Raw genomic sequence first — 16,810 nt, 5'->3', positions numbered from 1 at the left:
ATGAGAAATGAATTTCAGTTGCCAGAACAGCAGGTGGGAGGGAACAGCCTGAGAGCAGGGTCTGAGGGCACAGTGTCCTGTGGAGCACTGGAAGAACTGCTAGTGAAGGAGGAAGGAAAAGGGGAAAAAGACAGTAACTCAGTCATTTTGTTTTCTTCCTGAACCCCTGTTTTTGCCAGTGTTTAAGCACATCTAGTGCTGCCTGTGGCAGAGCAAGGGCAGATATTTTGGTTCTTGATTGCAATTGTAAGGTTTACAGCAAATGTACTGGAACATTGCTGGTGACATTTGCACAGCACAGACCAACCCCTGGGGGTGAATGATGGGCCCTAAGAGGGGCCCAAACTTATTGTTTCCATCAAAACCTTCTCAGTTCAGCTCATCCATGTCACTCTGATAACGCAGTGACTTATTTTTGCTGCCTGCCCGAAACCTCAGGATTTATTGGAAAACTGCATCTTCTCTGGGAATGCCTGCACAGCACCTTTAGCTTGATTGATGAGTAGAGATGCTCTGGTACAAACCGTGCTGAATGCAGCCCTATTGCTCCCAGCTGCTGCTCTACCTGCCCCAACAAGCCTGGGGGATTTTTTCTGTGTGTGGATGCTCTAGGATCTGTTCCCAGTCAATCTAAAGAATATGTCTGAAATATTCTGAGAAAGCACCAGTGGACTTGCAGTGCTCCCAGGACTTTGTTGCCAGATCCCAACTGTCTGCTTCCTATCTCAGCAGAGCCAGCCTGGGTGTTTTCCAGCAGCACAAGTCCCTGTCCCTCTGCTTTCAGGACCAGGTAAACCAAAGCAGGAAGCTGAAGGGTACCCTGCATCAATGACATTTCTTTCTTGCCTTACAGAAGCCAAATCGAATCCGAGCTGAGCTTTACATTGGCAGACACTTAATCAGGCCACTGGGGGGAAAAAAAATCAATGGAGCCTTTTCTGGAGCCTGTTTTCCACCCTCTCCTTCTAAAACAGGGAGGGTTCTTCAGTGCCTGCAAAGTCCCGTGACCGACTCCATCCTCCTGTTCTCTCATCTCTGTAATCTTTGCATCAGCTCTGAAATTCCTCCCCTGGATTCAGTATTCCCAAACTGCCAGCAGCACAACCCTGCTCCCGTGGCACCTTCTGCCAGGGCTGTGCACAGATCCCATGGGGCAGCCCCACACCAGCCCCTCTGGCAATCAGGAAGGCTCTGTTGAATGCTGGGGATGATCTCAAGGTCACACAAGGTCAGGGGGGCTGGCACCCCTCGTGCCCTTCAAGCCTTGCTCAGTTTAGCAAGCCAAAACCCAGCTAAATAAATAGTCCCCTACAGAGGCTCCGTGTACCGGCAGGACCCAGAGGGATGCAGTAAAACCTGCCGTGCTTTGCTCCCCACACTAACTCGTCACAAGCTGTACCACTAGATGGGGCCTTCTGGACAGCGATCCAGGGAGAGCAGCTGCTGCCTGGCCAACCTGCTCCCTGCCTTCCCTGCACCCACCGTGTCCCCTTCCCGTGCAAGGAGCCCCCAAAAATGCCTGCAGCGAGGGGAGGCTGTGGAGCAAAGGGCAGGATGGTGCTGCATGGGGTGCCAGTTCTTCAAAGCTCAGTTTTCCCTTGTTTTTGCAGCCCCAAAGCAGAGGCCAGGCAAGAGCCTGTTCCTGTGGGTGACCCTGAGGCCAGTTCAGGGACTTGGGAGAGAAGTTGCTATTGGGGGCTGTTGCTTACGGGGGGAGAGGGAGGAGCCAGGGCAGAGCACAGCATTTCCCAGCCTCACCCCTCTCATCACCTTCTGCACACCCTGAGGAGCAGAACATCACAGCAACCAAATAATTCATTTCATCCCCCAGTCTCTAGAAAACTGTTTCTTGCACCATATTCATGCAGCTGGGTACCAGTTTAGCCCTGCTCCCTGCCAGTGCTCCTGGGTGAAGCGTGCCTCAGTTTCCCCACTCAAACCAGCTCTTCCAAACCATCCTGTTTCTCTCCTCACCAGCCCCAGTGGTGCACGGTGAGAACCCTCACACAGCCCTGAGACACAGGCTGGCTCCCTGTGCCTGCAGGGCCTGTCCCCATCCTCACCAGAACCTGCCCCTACAACACCCCTAACGGGACTGGCTTTATCCCCTGGCACTGGCAACAGCTCCAAGGATGGGAAAATATCTCCAGGCTCCCAGATTGCTGGAGATGTGGCATGACAAAGCCAAGTGTCCAAAGCACAGGTCCAGATGTCCAGGTCACTGTGTCCAGCTGCCTACACACCTGTGCCTGCAAACCCCTGTGTGATGCTCACAGGGCTTGGAGGGCAGCAGCAGCTGCAGAAGCCCCAGTGCCCTCTGAGTCTCCTGGCCAGTCTGGAACTGTGACACACCTTGCTAATTCTGGAAGTGACCCCCAGCTGTGCCTACTTTGTCCAGTTTGGGATCTGGCACACAGCAAAGGCTCCTGGGCTCTGCCCCTCTATGGGCTACATAACACCCAATAGGCAGAAATTAATTTGTGCTCTCCAAAAATAATTGAATACCTTTAAAGAGCCATTGCTGCTTCATTCCATGAAGGCTGCAACGACACCTTCTAGGCATTTTAAAGCCAGTGTCCATCACTGTGGCTATTTATTACACATCCGCCATATCTAAAGCACTCAAAAAAAAAAAAAATCATCTTAATCTCTGCTGAAAAATGTTCTTAGGAAGCCGCAGGCGTTGGAGCTGCCCCGGATTGCCGAGCTGGCAGGCGGGAGCCTCCTCTGCTGACTCCTCTCTTGAAGCGATGCCTGCACGTTTCCGTGGGAGCCCCGCCACGAGCGGGGACGGGCAGCGCCGGCGGCACCGGCAGCGGCGGCACCGGCACCGGCAGCGGCCCGAGCCGTGACCCGCGCCCACCGCCCGCGGAGCCGGGGCTGCCCCGGGGATGGGCTGGCAGGAGCCCATGTGATGCTGGGCTGGCGCCGCTCTCCCCGTCCCTCTCCCGCTCGCTCGCTGCTGTCATGGCGACTCCCAATAATGTTACTCCCACCAACTGCAGCTGGTGGCCGATCTCGGCGCTGGAGAACAGCGCGGGGAAATCCACGGAAGGGGAGGAAAATCACGACCCGACAGACCCCGCTCTCAAATCCCAGGACAGATTGGTTTTGTACCACTGGACCCAGTCTTTCAGCTCACAAAAGGTAAAGAGAACGATCGCTCGGCTGGGCTCTCGGGCGAGAATCACCTCCAGGTGCCAGGGCATCGCTTTGCTCGGGAGGATGGATGGATGGATGGATGGACGGACGGACGGATGGATGCACTCGGGGGAGAGCGAGGGGCTCAGCCCCGTGGCTGGCCGGGGCAGCAACGTGAGGCCAGGCAGATCTTTGTACCTTTTACAGCATCTGCCTGGGGAGGGGATGGGGATGAGGATGGGGCGGGGGGGGCTCAGCCAAATCTTGCCTTTGCTTTGGTATCACGGCTTGCACCGGGAGCCGCCTCGGCTTTTGTGCTCGCTGCCAGCCCCACACTGGCGTGGCCGGGAGCGCAGACAAAGGCAGAGCCGGGCCGGGACCACCCTGCTGCTGCTGCTGTGCTGCGGGAGGAGAGGCTGCCCGAGCCAGGCTGGTACCCGGGAGAGGATCCCGGAGCCCGGCACGCAGCGATGATTCACCCCTCACACTGCAGCAGTGCCCTGGAAATTCTATTCCCGGATTGCCCCGGCAAGAAATCCCGTTTTTCCAGACAATAGTAAATGCTCATTTCGCAGCACGGCAGCTGTGTAGCAAACCCAGCCTCGTCCCCCGGCCCCGAACCCCCCATCATTCCCAAGCCATGAGCACCATATGGAGAATGGGCTGTTCGGAGGGGTGGGTGTTGGAACACCAAGTTCCCGGTGCCAGGGCCTCCCCGAGCTGCACAGCCCAGGGAAGGCCGGGCAGAGGTGCCCGTTCCTGCCAGCAGACACAAAGGAGGGAGGATGCCCAATGCAGCAGGGTGGCTGCACATGGTCGGGGCTGCCGCGATCGGGATCCGCACTGCCGGGGATGCTCGTGCCCGGCTCCCCGCGCAATTCCCCGGGAATGTTTTGTCACCCCAGCCTGGGATCCCCTTTGGGGTGCTGGCAGGGACCCCGGGCTGCCTCCTGCCAGGCCTTCAGCTCCTGAAAGCAGCGCAGGGAGCCTGGGGCTGGATAGCCCGGGTGGTACTGGATAGCCCGGGTGGTACTGGCTGAGGTTTATTTATCAGCTGGGAGAAAAAGGCCAGGAGCAAGTTACAATTGAGGAACCCAGGCTTTCTCTTGTTTGACTTTAAAAGAAAAAATTAACTTGCCAGTCCTGTGAATAATTAGTGACTAATTCCCCAGGAACTCTGAAGTACTCACAGAAAGGCTTATATATGTTAAATTGTATTTTTAGCTGCTGCTAGCTGGATGAAAACAAGTACTTTTGCCTCATTCAGTGGTTCTGTAAATCATGGCTTTCTCACATCCCCCGTGGGCTTTTTTTTTTTTTCGTGTTTGACATACTTAGTTCATAATAGTCAGGTTTTATAACCCAGAAGCCCAAAATGCCATCCCTGAGTGCATATTCAGCACAGTCTCATGCACAGAGCAGAGCAGCAGCATCAGTCCTGAGAGCTGGTGGTTGGGGTGGGGATGGTGATGGTGTCCCACATCCAGCCCCACTCCTGCCTCCTCCTGCCCCTCTGCAAGGCTGGACTCACCTTTCCCACCCCTGAGATGTGTGGGTGCCATCCCTGCCGTGCTGGGCAGGCCCAGGGATGGAGGAAGGCAGGGGAAGGGGAAGGGGGAGGCAGCAGGTTTGACACAAGAGGTGTGAAGGTGCTGGGTGATGCCCTCAAGCTGATGTCAGCATGGAGGAAGAGGAGAAGGAAAGCTGTGCAGGGTCACAGGGGCTGCCTGGAACTTCCCACAGAACAGAGCCTTCACCTGGTAAAGGCAGAGTCCACTCCTGAGAGTGGGACATACCTGAGTCAGCATCCAGGTCTCCTTCAGCCAGACAGCAGCACTCACTGGGTGCACGTGTAAGGCATAACATTGCTGCAGCCCTGCTTCCTCCTCTTCCTCCTCCTTTTCCTCCTCAGGTATGTGCTGGGCCATGCTGGGATCCACAGCAGCATCACTCCCCCAGCTGAGAGCTCCTGCCTCCCTCCACCCACTGCTGAGGGATTGGCTCTCCTCTGCCTGTCACACGGGCCACCAGGACCAGGGAGGACGGTCCATGATTCTGAGAAGACAGGATGGGTTTGGGTGTCCCCTCTTTGCCAGGAAAATTAATTCTTTCCTGGCTGCCTGGATTTTGCAGCTGTCCCATGGCAACAGCTGCCTGGCTTCTTGCAGGTCAAGCCCGTGATCCTGGCATGTCAGGATTAAGTTTAAGTTAACTTAAACTGTGTTTAAGTTTTAGGGAAGGGCCTGGGGGTGTAATGGGGTCGGGGTGACTTGAGACCAGCTCCGAGTGTTGGGCTGAGCCCTTTCTCCCCGGCTTCCTGCCCCAGGTGAGGCTGGTGATCGCAGAGAAGGGGCTGCCCTGCGAGGAGAGGGACGTCAGCATGCCCCTGATGGAGCACAAGGAGCCCTGGTTCATGCGGCTCAACCTGGGCGAGGAGGTGCCCGTCATCATCCACAGGGACAACATCATCAGCGACTACAACCAGATCATCGACTACATGGAGAAGAACTTCACAGGAGGTAAGGCAAGGCTGGGCTCTGCCTCAGAGCAAATTCGTGTCTAGTTCACATTCTGCTTGCTAAACTAATCTACTTTTTTCCTTTAAAGTTTTATCTTCACCCCAGAAAATCAGCAAGCCATCAGCCCTCTCCAGAATTCTATGTTTTCCCATGGAAGTGAAGAATTTCCAGCAGAAATCCCCTGCTGGAGGGCTCTGAGGGGTGTGGTAGCTCACTTCCCCTTTTTCTGTCCTGGAAGTCACGCTTCCAAACCAGACAATTTCTCTCAGTGCCCATGCTGCATGGTGGCATTTCACCAGAGTCCCTGCTGGGGCACAGCCCATGGGAACACTTCTGACTTCAGCTGTATCTGTGCTTTGGCCCTGGCTAATTGAATAAAGGGGCAAAAGGGCCTCTGCTGACAGAAGGTGGGTGCAAGCCGTGTGCTGCTGCTCCTCTCCCCTCTTCCTCCAGGATTCCTGGGCCATTCCATGGGCAGAGGACCCTGCTGTCCCTGCTGCTGCTGTGCCTCAGAGAAAACAGCCTCTTTAAAGTCAAAACCAGCCAGCATGCTGAGGACCATGGGAGGATGATGTGACACAAACCCAGAGGAAGGGACAGCCAGGAGAGGGAAGCTCATATTCCCCTGGAGCAGGGCTGCAGGCCTGCTGAGCCTGGCACACCGGGATGCTGAGACAGAGCTCAAAGCCACCTTTGCTCAGCAGCTGCACTGAGCAGCCTCTCCCTGGCATCTCACACCCCTTCACCCTCATCCCCCAGTCCTGGGACACCCACCAGGCAGGCTTCAAAGCTGAGCAGGGATCTCAGGCTTTGCCATCATGATGTTCAGCCCAGCATCCATCCCCTTGCAACAGAGACATCAAAAACATCCCAAAATAGCTCCCAGAGCCAGGGCTCCTTGCCAGCTCAGCTGCTGTCCTCTCCTGGCCCCTCCACTGCGCCGCTGCTCCACAGAGGCACAGAGCTCCCTCCCAGTGGGGCAGCAGGGGTGGCTCCAGCAGGAGAATCCCACACCAGCAGCGTGTCCTAGGGAATGGCAGCTGCTTTCCTGCCTGGCAGCAGCCCCAGCACCAGGGGACATCAGGGGGTGTCAGTCCCTGCACCACTTCAGTTGGTCTCTGCAAAGGGCAGGTGGTCTGACATATGTGACAACAGGCTGTCCCCAGCAGGAGGGGCACACGGAGCTGTCCGAGTGCTGGGAAACTCCTGTTGTTGAGATTTCCCAGCCAGGTGCAGTTTCTTACCTTTTTGCTGGGAAATGGAGAGGGGAAGCTCCAGGAAAGAGGGCCCAGAGCATCACTCCGTGCTCCATCCCATCACCCAGCAGTGCAGCTGCCAAAAGCATTACCAGGATGTGGCAATGCTGATCTGAGGGGGAATCAGCCACCTTGCAGAAATGTGTACGGTTTGAAAAGGCTTTTACAAGGTATTTTTACTGAGCTGTGTTTTCCCCTGGGCTAAGGGCATGGCCTTTATCAGCTGCTTACACACACTGGGGTCCAGCTATCAGTAAAGTGTAGTGTGTGGAGAAATGTTTTCATTTTCCCCAAAATAGCAGTGACTAGTGCCAATAAGCCATGTTTGAGGATGCTTCTCACTAGGACACTGCCCAGCAGTGCCCAGAAACCCAGAAACTGATCAGGGCAATATTTCCTCTTCTGGGCAAGAGTGTCCTCCAAGGTCTGCACCCCCTTGCACAGCCACAGAGTGCAACAGCAGCCTCTATGTGCAGGTTGCTGTGGCATGTAAAGGCAAGTCAGGCCATCCCAATGAAAAACCTCCCTGGAACGTGCTGAAGGACGTGGGCTGGTGGCCAGCACGCTGCTATTTCATTGTGGTTGCTCCATCTTCCTGCGGGATGGAGCAGTCCCTCTGCATGTGCTGTTCCCAGCCTCAGCCCCAGCCCTTTGGCTGCTGGCCAGGAGCCCTGTGGAAGGAGCACTCAAGCTATAGGTCAGTTGTTGTTTCACTCATCTGGTCACTTTTCTCGGGTGGAAAATCCCCACTTGGAGAGCTGGAGCCCAGGCAGTGCAGGCAGCAAGCAGCCCATGGCAGGGAGGAGCCACCAAAACCTCCCTTGGCTCAGGGGACAGTGACACTGATGCCTATCAGTGGAACAACTCTGTGGAGCCTTCCAGCAGGGACAGTCTGGGTCAGAGCCATGAGATTTCCAGTACAGGAGGTACCAAAATTTCCTGGTTCTTGTCCAGCTGTGGGCACCAGCAGGCATCATAAAGGCAAGGCCAGCTCCTGCCACCAGCTCCTGTCACTTCAGGCCCTGAAACAAGGGGTTGCCCTGCTCACATCTGCTAAAATCCTGCCAAAATGACCTAACTCAGGTGAGGACACTGGCATGTGGAGAGCCCAGTGCTGCAGACAGGATGTGGGCAAGAGTCAGAGTCCTGGTGGTGGATTTACTCACTGCCTCTAGACACTATAAACATTTATGATCCCTTAAAAAACTGGGAGAGTTAAAATCTTGGGGGAGACAAGAGCAATGTTTTGCTTCTTCTGGTGTCACCGGCCATGTATTTTGAGCTGACAGTGTAATAAAAGGCACAATGCAAACCACTATCCATGGAAAGTGAATAAAACCCAACAAGGCAGGGAGGAGCAGAGCCAGCCAGGGCAAGGGATGTTCCTGCAGCTGAGACACTGGCTGAGCATGGAGGGAAGATGCACTGGGCTTCTTTGGTCACCTACTCTGATTGCCATTTTAGGGATTTTCAAGGAAGCCCAAGAGAATGAGGTACCTCACTGCCACTGGAGTAAAGAACATGTAACTCAGGAGATCCTAAACTTAAATCCCCATCTTTTAGCTCTTTTCTGCAGACCAGGAAAGTTTTTCTCCCATTCTAAGAGATGTGAAATTAGCGTGTGGAGACTCAGGGCTGGCTGCACTGACCCCAGGGAACACAAGGGCTGTGGGGCTGGGTAATGCCATCCCTACACTCGCTGTGATCCTGTGGGTTTGCCCATCTCAGGGCACGGGCTGGCTGCACTCTGGCCGGGATGGGCAGCAGGGAGGGCAGGGCAGAGCTGACAGCTTTGAGTGAAAGCTCTGCCCAGGCAGCCCCGCTGTCTCAGCAGGATTGCTCCCTGCTGTCCCAGCAGGCTGAGGAGCCCCTAAGGAGCGCTTGAGCCCTCCCAGGTGCCGCTGATTTGTGGAAGCAAAACAAACTCCACAACTTTTGTGAAAGCCGGTATGTTTATTACAGAGCTGTGTTTATTACAGAGCTGGACGCATGTGGGGACTGCTCCCTTCGAAATATATGTGTACCTCTGGGAACTCTAGATCCCTTTTTATCTCTCCCTCAAATACACATGCATGCAATTTCACAATAGGTTCATACATATTCATTCTACTGTTTTCGTGTGACATTTGCCGCTAATTCTTCTTTATCAGAAAGAATTCCTGGGCCAGGCTGCCCCCTCTCTAACAGTCTCTCTGTCTGCCCCCCTTATCTCTGTCCTTTGGCTGAAGCAGTTTCTCCGAGCCTAGGCTTTCTACAAGAACAGGCAGTCACACTAAACAGCTGTGTTTTCAAGCTAAGACTTAAAGATATGTGGGAATCCATAAATCAGAAAGTTTTGGGAAAGCTGCAAAAGGCAGGCCTCAGAGACAGCAGAACTGTGATTAGAGCTAAGCAGTAGCCATGAGATAGGTCAGCAGAAAAATTATGTAAAAAGTAGAAAAGCAAGGATAAATAGAACAGTGGTCTGTGTATTAACGCTTGTCTAGAATAACTCCCTAAGCTACAGAAAAGTTTATCTAGCAAGATATTAGGAAGTTTTAAGCTTAATAATGAAGCTCTGTGCATTGTGTTTTAAGACTCCTGCCTGGATGAAATATTACCTGAATATTACTGTATTCAAAATAAGCAAGCATTGTTTTAACCAAAGGTATGTGTGCTTAGAGTGGTTGGATAGAACTACTGTCAATGTGCTTTTGTTTTGTGTGATTGGTCAAAAAACTTATAAAATAAGTTGTAACGTTAAGTTCTTGGTCTGCTGCCTGGGATGTGAGCTGATGGCATCTTCCCATTGTCATAACCATGTAATGAGAGTGATGCTGGAAAATCGAACAGCTCAAGGCACGTTCCCAGCAGTCCCGTCCCGTTTGTGATTTGTACAGCGATAGATGTGCGTTTCACCTAAATCCAAACTGATTTCTGCTCTGGAGAGTTTCCACTGTGTCTCACTGCTAGCACCCTTTCCTTGGCCCTGCAGAGAACGTGCCCCAGCTGATCCCCGAGCCGGGCAGCCCGCTGCACTCGCGGGTGCTGCAGTACCGGGAGCTGCTGGACTCGCTGCCCATGGACGCCTACACCCACGGCTGCATCCTGCACCCCGAGCTCACCACCGACTCCATGATCCCAAAGTACGCCACCACTGAGATCCGCAGTAAGTCAGTCGCCTTCCCAGGGGCCTCCCCAGCTCCTCTGGGCTCCACAGCCCACCGTGCTCCTGCTCATCTCCCCTTCCTGCCAAAGGACGGCTGGGAAATGGCAAAGCACACAGAAGCACCCACAAGGTCCCCACCACACCCAAGAAGCTCTGCCTGCAGCACCCACAAAAGTGCAATTCCCTGATCTGGGAATTGCAGGCGTCCTAGAGAGACTTCCTAACTCAGGGGGTGTCCGGGCTCCCATGCTTCTCCTCAGCTCTTTCTGGGGCACAGGAATTTGCCCCTCTCCCTCCAATAACTCTGAGGGCAAAGGCAGGAGGGAGCAGCCAGAGTGAGTTGCAGGCAGTGGATGAATCGGCATAAGTCTGTGTACCTGACCTTCAAGTGCTCATGAAACATTGACGATGCTTAATATAACTCAATGGCAGGGATTGCTCCTGGAGAGAATTCCTGGCCAGAAAAGTGACCTTGTCAGGAGGGTGTTGGCATGTCCCAGGTCTCTCCCTTCCTTTAGGCTCCAGCCCCAAGCTGAGCCCATAGAAAGCACTGTTCCCAGCCCCATCCCTTCGGGTGCCTGGGTCCCAGATGGCCCTGCTGAGGTGGGATGCACTTGTGCACAGAGAGAAACAGGCAGCTCCTGAGGTGTGCCCTGCCTCTGCTGACACCCGTCACAGACAGCTTTCCCAGTGTCACCAGTGTCACCTCCACCCCCAGACCTCAGGCTGACATAGGCCAGAGCCCCTCCCTTCCCCAAAGGGTGTGACTGGGATGGCTTCAGCCCCCATCTGCCTCACATCACCTCCCCAGCACTCTGCCGAGGTCTCTGAACACAACTCCTTGTCCAAACCTCAGCACTGGTGGCATTTTTCCCAAGCCACAGAAGGGGTACAAGCAGGTCCATGGGCAGATGGTGTCCTCCTGCCCAGCTCATCTCCTGCCCTCAGGCAATGGCTCAGCTGCCCTGTTGCAGTGCGTGCTGAGGGGAATCGATGTCGTGGTGTCCCAAGGAGCCTGAACCCAGGTTCCAGGCTCTCCCAAGGGCAATGAAATCAGGATGATGTCCAGGTTTCCATCTGAGCTGCAGCCCCAGGAGAGCTGGTTGGCAGCCTCAGCAAGCACAAGCTCGTGGCAGAAATGGGAATTTCAGCATTTTATAGCGGTGCACAGCCTGCTGCTGGCTCCCACCCCAGCTGGCCCTGGCACCTCCTGCATCAGCACACTGGCAGAGCCAAGGCCTCCCTTGTTGGAGGGAGCAAGGAGGGAAAGACAGATGGTCCCTGGCTGGAAGACATTAGCCCAACTCTGGTAATTTATGCTGTCCCTTAGGCGTTACTCTTCCTCTAGGATTCCTTTCTTCATTTCACTCTGCCCCTTTCCCTCCTTTAGCTCCCTTGCCCAAAGCCCTTCCCATCCTCCCTGTGCCCAGAGAGGCAGAAGGGTGAGCATCTCTCCATGCTCCTGATGGGCTCCACACCATGGAATTGAGGGACAGCTTCACCCAGGAGGGAGCACTCCCTCCCTGCCCCACTGCTCTGGATGTACACCTGAGTGTGGGCAGCCAGCTCAGGCATCCCAAAGGCTCAGCCTGCTGGGGATGGAGCTGCAGGAGCCAGGTCATGGGCAAGCCCAGGGCTGTGCTTCACCAGCAAGAAACAGACAGAACTTCCAGCAGCTCTACCATGAGCCCAGCAGGGGAAATTAAGAGCAGAAACTTCCCCTGAAACTCCCAGGCTGGGACTCACCACAGGGAGGGGGATTGGCCATACCTTGGGGCCAGCCCTGCCCTGTGAGATCCCCGTGTGCAGGGGCAGCTGATGGAGCCACAGGCCCTCAGATGTGGGAGCACAGCAGCAGCAAGCCATGAATTGGGCCCATTTTAGCTCTCTGGGATGTTTTCCCTTGGTGCTACAGCCATATTTTGGCTGCAGGATGAGGTGATTTGCTATCACACACTGGTCATCCCAGCCTCTCTGTCTGTGCCCCCCCAGGACATTTAGCTAATGCCACCACGGATCTGATGAAGCTGGACCATGAAGAGGAGCCACAGCTCTCTGAGCCTTACCTCTCCAAGCAGAAGAAGCTCATGGTGAGTGGGTCAAAGCACATCCCTGGTGCTGGGGGAACACAGACCTGCCATGGGCACCTGATGCTTTGTGTCCCTGCAACCACTTATTCCACATTCTAACCCTGCTCTCCACCCAGGCCAAGATCCTGGAGCACGATAATGTGAACTACTTGAAGAAGATCCTTGGAGAACTTGGGATGGTGCTAGACCAGATTGAGGCTGAGCTGGAGAAAAGGAAATTGGAGTACCAAGGTAGGCACTGGGCTGTGCTTATGGGGTGTTTTTCCACAGGAGGCTGAGGTGGAACACCAGAAACAGCCAAAAGCTTTGCACCTGATGAACAATTCTCATGGAGCAACCACTGCTGGGTCTGGGGCTGCCTCTGGGCTCTCCTGGTTTTGGGTGCACCGATGTTATTGCAGCCAAACCAGCCCTGCACCCCTTGCCACAGGGAAGAGCAGGAGCCCTGTCCTCATGGGTGCTCTCTGGGAGCCCCAAAGAGATCTCAGGGTGATGGCAGGTGCCCTCTACCCCAGCAAGGGACTGACAGTGACTGATGCTCTGCTGGTTTAGGAAGCAGCAGGCTGGCCCCAGCACCACCAGGAGCACTGGCTGCTGAAAGTGCAGAGATGGGGACATGTGCCACAGCCAAGCCCTCACATCACCAGGCTGTGGCACATCCCAGAGGAGCACAGGCAGGGAAACCCAGGAATCTGAGGGGCCCTGGAGGGGAGAGCCTTTACAGAGCCAGCATCCCATGCCAGCAGGTGGGAGAGAGGGACACCAGCCATCCCTGACAGGCAGCAATGGCGCTGGGAGCCTGCCCAGAGCAGCCCTGGCAGTCAGGGGTGCCTGGGCACAGCTGGGCAGCACTTGTCCTGCCATCACCCCTGGGTGATGCCAGCCTTCCTCCTCTCTGCCTCACTGCTGGCAGGGCTGCCAGCACCGGGTGCCAGCTGCAGAGCAGAGCCCAGGCACAGGTAATGAGGGGATGAACAATTCTGGTCCCACAGCTGGCCCTGCCCTGGGGAGCCCTGCATCACTCAGGGCCACCCTGGAGAGCCCTTGGAGGTGCCAAGGTCGGGCCCTGCAGGGCACGGGGCTGGGGATTTACCAGGAGCCCTGATGTGCTCACTGTGGCATCCTGCCTTGCCCTAATTTCCTCAAACAGCCTCATTAACCGGTGTGAGGGCTGGGACAGCAGAATTCAGCCTAATGAGGTGCCCTGGGAGGACATCCCAGGTGCCTGGAGCAGAGGCATCGCTGCTGCTGCTGCTGCCAGCACCCAGGTGCTCCAATGCCTTCAGTCCTTGGGTGCTGCTCCCGCCCTCAGCTCCAGAACCCCAAACTCCCACCCCGTGGCCATGGTCAGGATCTCAGCAGTGGGCAGGATCACCACTTTGGCAAGCTCCCAGGAGCTGCAGTGCAGCAGCTCTGCTCCCACACAGCCCAGGCTGCAGCAGGAGCAGGGTGGGAGGTGCTGCAGCAGCACCAGGAGACCCCGGCCACGGGCACCCCCTTCAGCTGGGACAGCTGAGCCCAGCTGGGGCTGCTGGGCATGCAGAGGGAAGAGGAGTCTGTGCTTCCACCCCCTGGGTGCTGGGCAGGGCTGCAAGGGGCTCCCGACCCCAGCAGAGGTGCAAGCCCAGGAGGGACAGAGGGACAGGGCTGGATCGCAGCTCTCTCCCAAAGCCACCATCCCCACATGTGCTTCCTCCTTCACCTGCAGCAGCTCCTGGAGTGAGGCAGCTGCCTCAGCCCTGCTCCCCTCACGCTGAGCAGCAGCACCCACAAGGTCCCCAGCACACCCGGGAAGCTCTGGCTGCAGCACCCGCACAAGTCATTAGTCACTGAAAATATTTATTGATTAATTAGGCACAGGCAATCTGTCCACTTGGGCAGTGGCTCCAGCAGGATCTGGCAGGCTGCCGAGCAGCTACAAATGAGGGTTGCTAATTACCCATAATTATTGCCCCAGGCTGGTCCTGCAGGCAGCCCTGCAGCAGCTGCAGCGCCTGCCCTGGGGGGCTCTACTGGGGCCTCTCTCTCTTTCCTGATACAATAGCCACAGCACAATGAAGAGCCCCAGAATCAGGAATCTGGAGCAAAGCTGACTGAGGGTGGATTTTTGTGTCCCTTCTGAGGTTCTTTACCTGCACCTTCTTTCATCTCTCTCAGCTCCATCCCAGCCCAGCTCCTCGGTATTGAAAGGGCACTGTGCTTAACAATATCCTGGCCTGAAACTGCTTTTTCCAGCCTAACAGCAGCTTGGTTTATTTTTGGATGTCTCTCTGGTGGGGTTATTTCTGGGATCACCCATTATCAGGGGTTCTCAACCCTTCAGTGGCTTTCTTCATGTCCTGCACTCACCCTGAGCTCTGTCTCCCCAAAATCCTGGCTCTTGGCACAGAGGTGCTGCCAGTTTTGGTGTCCTGGAGCAGGGTCCCTGGTACAGGAGAGAGAACAAAGGCAGAACCTCCCCAGCAGCACACATGGGAGAGCAGCCAGGCCATCCAGCAAATGGTTTTAATTCCTGAGGATTTCTCACATCCCTAAAATAGGCCAAGTTGACGTGACACTCCTGAAACAGCTCCTGGTGCTGCCAAGGGCTGACACTGCTGCTCTCCCTGAGCACTGACACAGCTGAAGGGGTCACTGCACAGCATCTTCCTTCAACAGGGGCAAAGGGCTCTTCTCCAGGGACCTCCTGGGTACAGGAGGATGCCATCTCCTGCTGCTCTTGACTTGAGGGAGAGGCAGCAGAGCTGCTTTGCAGCCAGTGATTTGTATATTCACACAGGCTATAAATCATCATCTCCTGTTCCCAGCTTATGGCACCCCCGTACTCTCCACCACAGTAGATGGGCTCTGAGCTCCTGGCCCATCAAAGAGCTGGGAAAAAACACCCCAGATCTACAAATGCTCCTGCCTATGTGGACCTTTTGAGCAAGATTTTAGGTACCCCCCAAGGGATTCTTACCTCTGCTCTGTCTCTTCTCTCTCCAGGGCAGAAGTGTGAACTTTGGCTCTGCGGATGCGTCTTTACTTTGGCCGATGTCTTGTTAGGAGCCACCCTGCACCGCCTCAAGTTTCTGGGACTCTCTAAGAAATACTGGGAAGATGGCAGCAGACCTAACCTACAGTCCTTCTTTGACAGGATACAGAAACGCTTCGCCTTCAGGAAAGTTTTGGGAGACATCCACACCACGCTCCTCTCTGCAGTGGTACCCAACGCCTTCAGGCTGGTCAAGCGGAAACCTCCCTCCTTCCTTGGAGCCTCCTTCCTGATGGGATCTCTGGGGGGAATGGGATATTTTGCTTATTGGTACTTAAAGAAAAAATACATCTAGTGCTGACTGCTTGGTGTTTAGTTTGGTGTCTCTGTGCTGTGTGAAATTATGATGAAGCCTCAGTAACTGTAATGAAATTTGAAGCAAGGTAATGAATAATTATATTGTTTAATGTAACATTCCATAGTCTAGAAGTAGAAACCTATACTGCAAGGAAATAAGACAACAACAACAACAACAACAACAACAACAAAAGCGTCAACTTGTAAATGCCTTTTTTAGGTTTAGGTATTCAACTCCAGCCAGAGGCTCAAGGGTTCATGGGCTCAGCCCTGCCCACCGGGAAGTGGAACTGCCTCCAGCACCACCAGCTCCAGGGGGACAGACAGAATCCCAGGAGGCTTCCCAACACTCAAGTTGACTACTGGGACTTGGATACTTGGTCCTGTGCGTTTGTGTTTCCAAATTGTTCACTGGCCACATTTCACACATGCAGGTAGTGGGGACTTTCTTCTTCTAGAAGGCGTCGTGTTGTCGTGCTCGGAGCAGGGTGCAGTAGCTGGTCACAGTCAAGGTGGATTTCTGTTCTTCAAGTATTCCATTTTAAAAATTATTTTCATTAAAAGGAATATTTTTTATTGAGCTGCTCTTAGAATGTATCCACTTTCTACGTCTGGTTTTGGTGGGCTTTTTTTTAAAGAATTTAATGTCTGTCTTTAACTGCCGCACTTTTTTCTTGAGATAAATCATTTTGACTTTCATCCTGAATTCTGGCACATGAAGGAGATTATTGTTTTAAGCCTTTTGGCTCTGTCTCTTGAGTTTTCTTTCACGGATTTGCAAAGCATCTTTCACCAACTGAGCATATTTGGACTCTGAAAAAGTACAACCATTTTCAGAACTTTTCAGCACTTTCCTGAAGGCGCTTTGGCTTTCTTCCATCGGGGGCTCTTTTCTGTCATTTCCTCGCTGTGTGTTTTCTTAGGGACACTTTGCACAGAATCACATTGATGACTTTCTTGTGCCTTTTGCATGCTGGAAAGAATAACAGGCCTCACTGCTACTCATGCTTTGGAAACTGAGATCCTCAATAAACCATATGGGAGGAGTAATGGCTTTGCATCTCTAAATGTGTTCCACATCCTTCTGGTCCCAATGCAAGGCATGCCCCAGGGCATGTGGTTTGTGCTTTGCCTCATGTACTGCACTGGTATAAAACTTGCATGGAAATTATATGTATTCCTCTTCTAACCATTAATTTCTATCAGCACTCAGCCTGCTGGCTTTCCAGGCAGTCCAGTGATCCCTGGGAGCCATGCTGTATCTCAGGGCTTGGGAATGAATGCCAAGTGTGGCTGAAATAACAGGAATTGCATTTGCCTCTGAT

At 54.3% G+C, this 16,810-nt stretch overlaps 1 protein-coding gene across 1 annotated transcript; it reads left to right on the top strand.

The window, feature by feature from the left end:
- The first annotated feature begins 2,721 nt into the window (after nucleotides 1–2,721).
- On the top strand, nucleotides 2,722–16,535 carry GDAP1L1 (ganglioside induced differentiation associated protein 1 like 1). The gene is made up of 6 exons (XM_054644461.2): nucleotides 2,722–3,147; nucleotides 5,468–5,660; nucleotides 9,891–10,064; nucleotides 12,057–12,154; nucleotides 12,271–12,385; nucleotides 15,140–16,535. The coding sequence occupies exons 1-6, from the start codon at nucleotides 2,968–2,970 to the stop codon at nucleotides 15,481–15,483; spliced, it is 1,104 nt and encodes a 367-aa protein (XP_054500436.1). The 5' UTR covers nucleotides 2,722–2,967; the 3' UTR covers nucleotides 15,484–16,535.
- The last annotated feature ends 275 nt before the right edge of the window (nucleotides 16,536–16,810 follow it).

This window comes from Agelaius phoeniceus, chromosome 17 (genome assembly GCF_051311805.1).
Source record: "Agelaius phoeniceus isolate bAgePho1 chromosome 17, bAgePho1.hap1, whole genome shotgun sequence".
Lineage (NCBI taxonomy): Eukaryota > Metazoa > Chordata > Aves > Passeriformes > Icteridae > Agelaius > Agelaius phoeniceus.
Note: the sequence above shows the minus strand (reverse complement) of the source record. Positions and strands in the feature narration are given on the sequence as shown.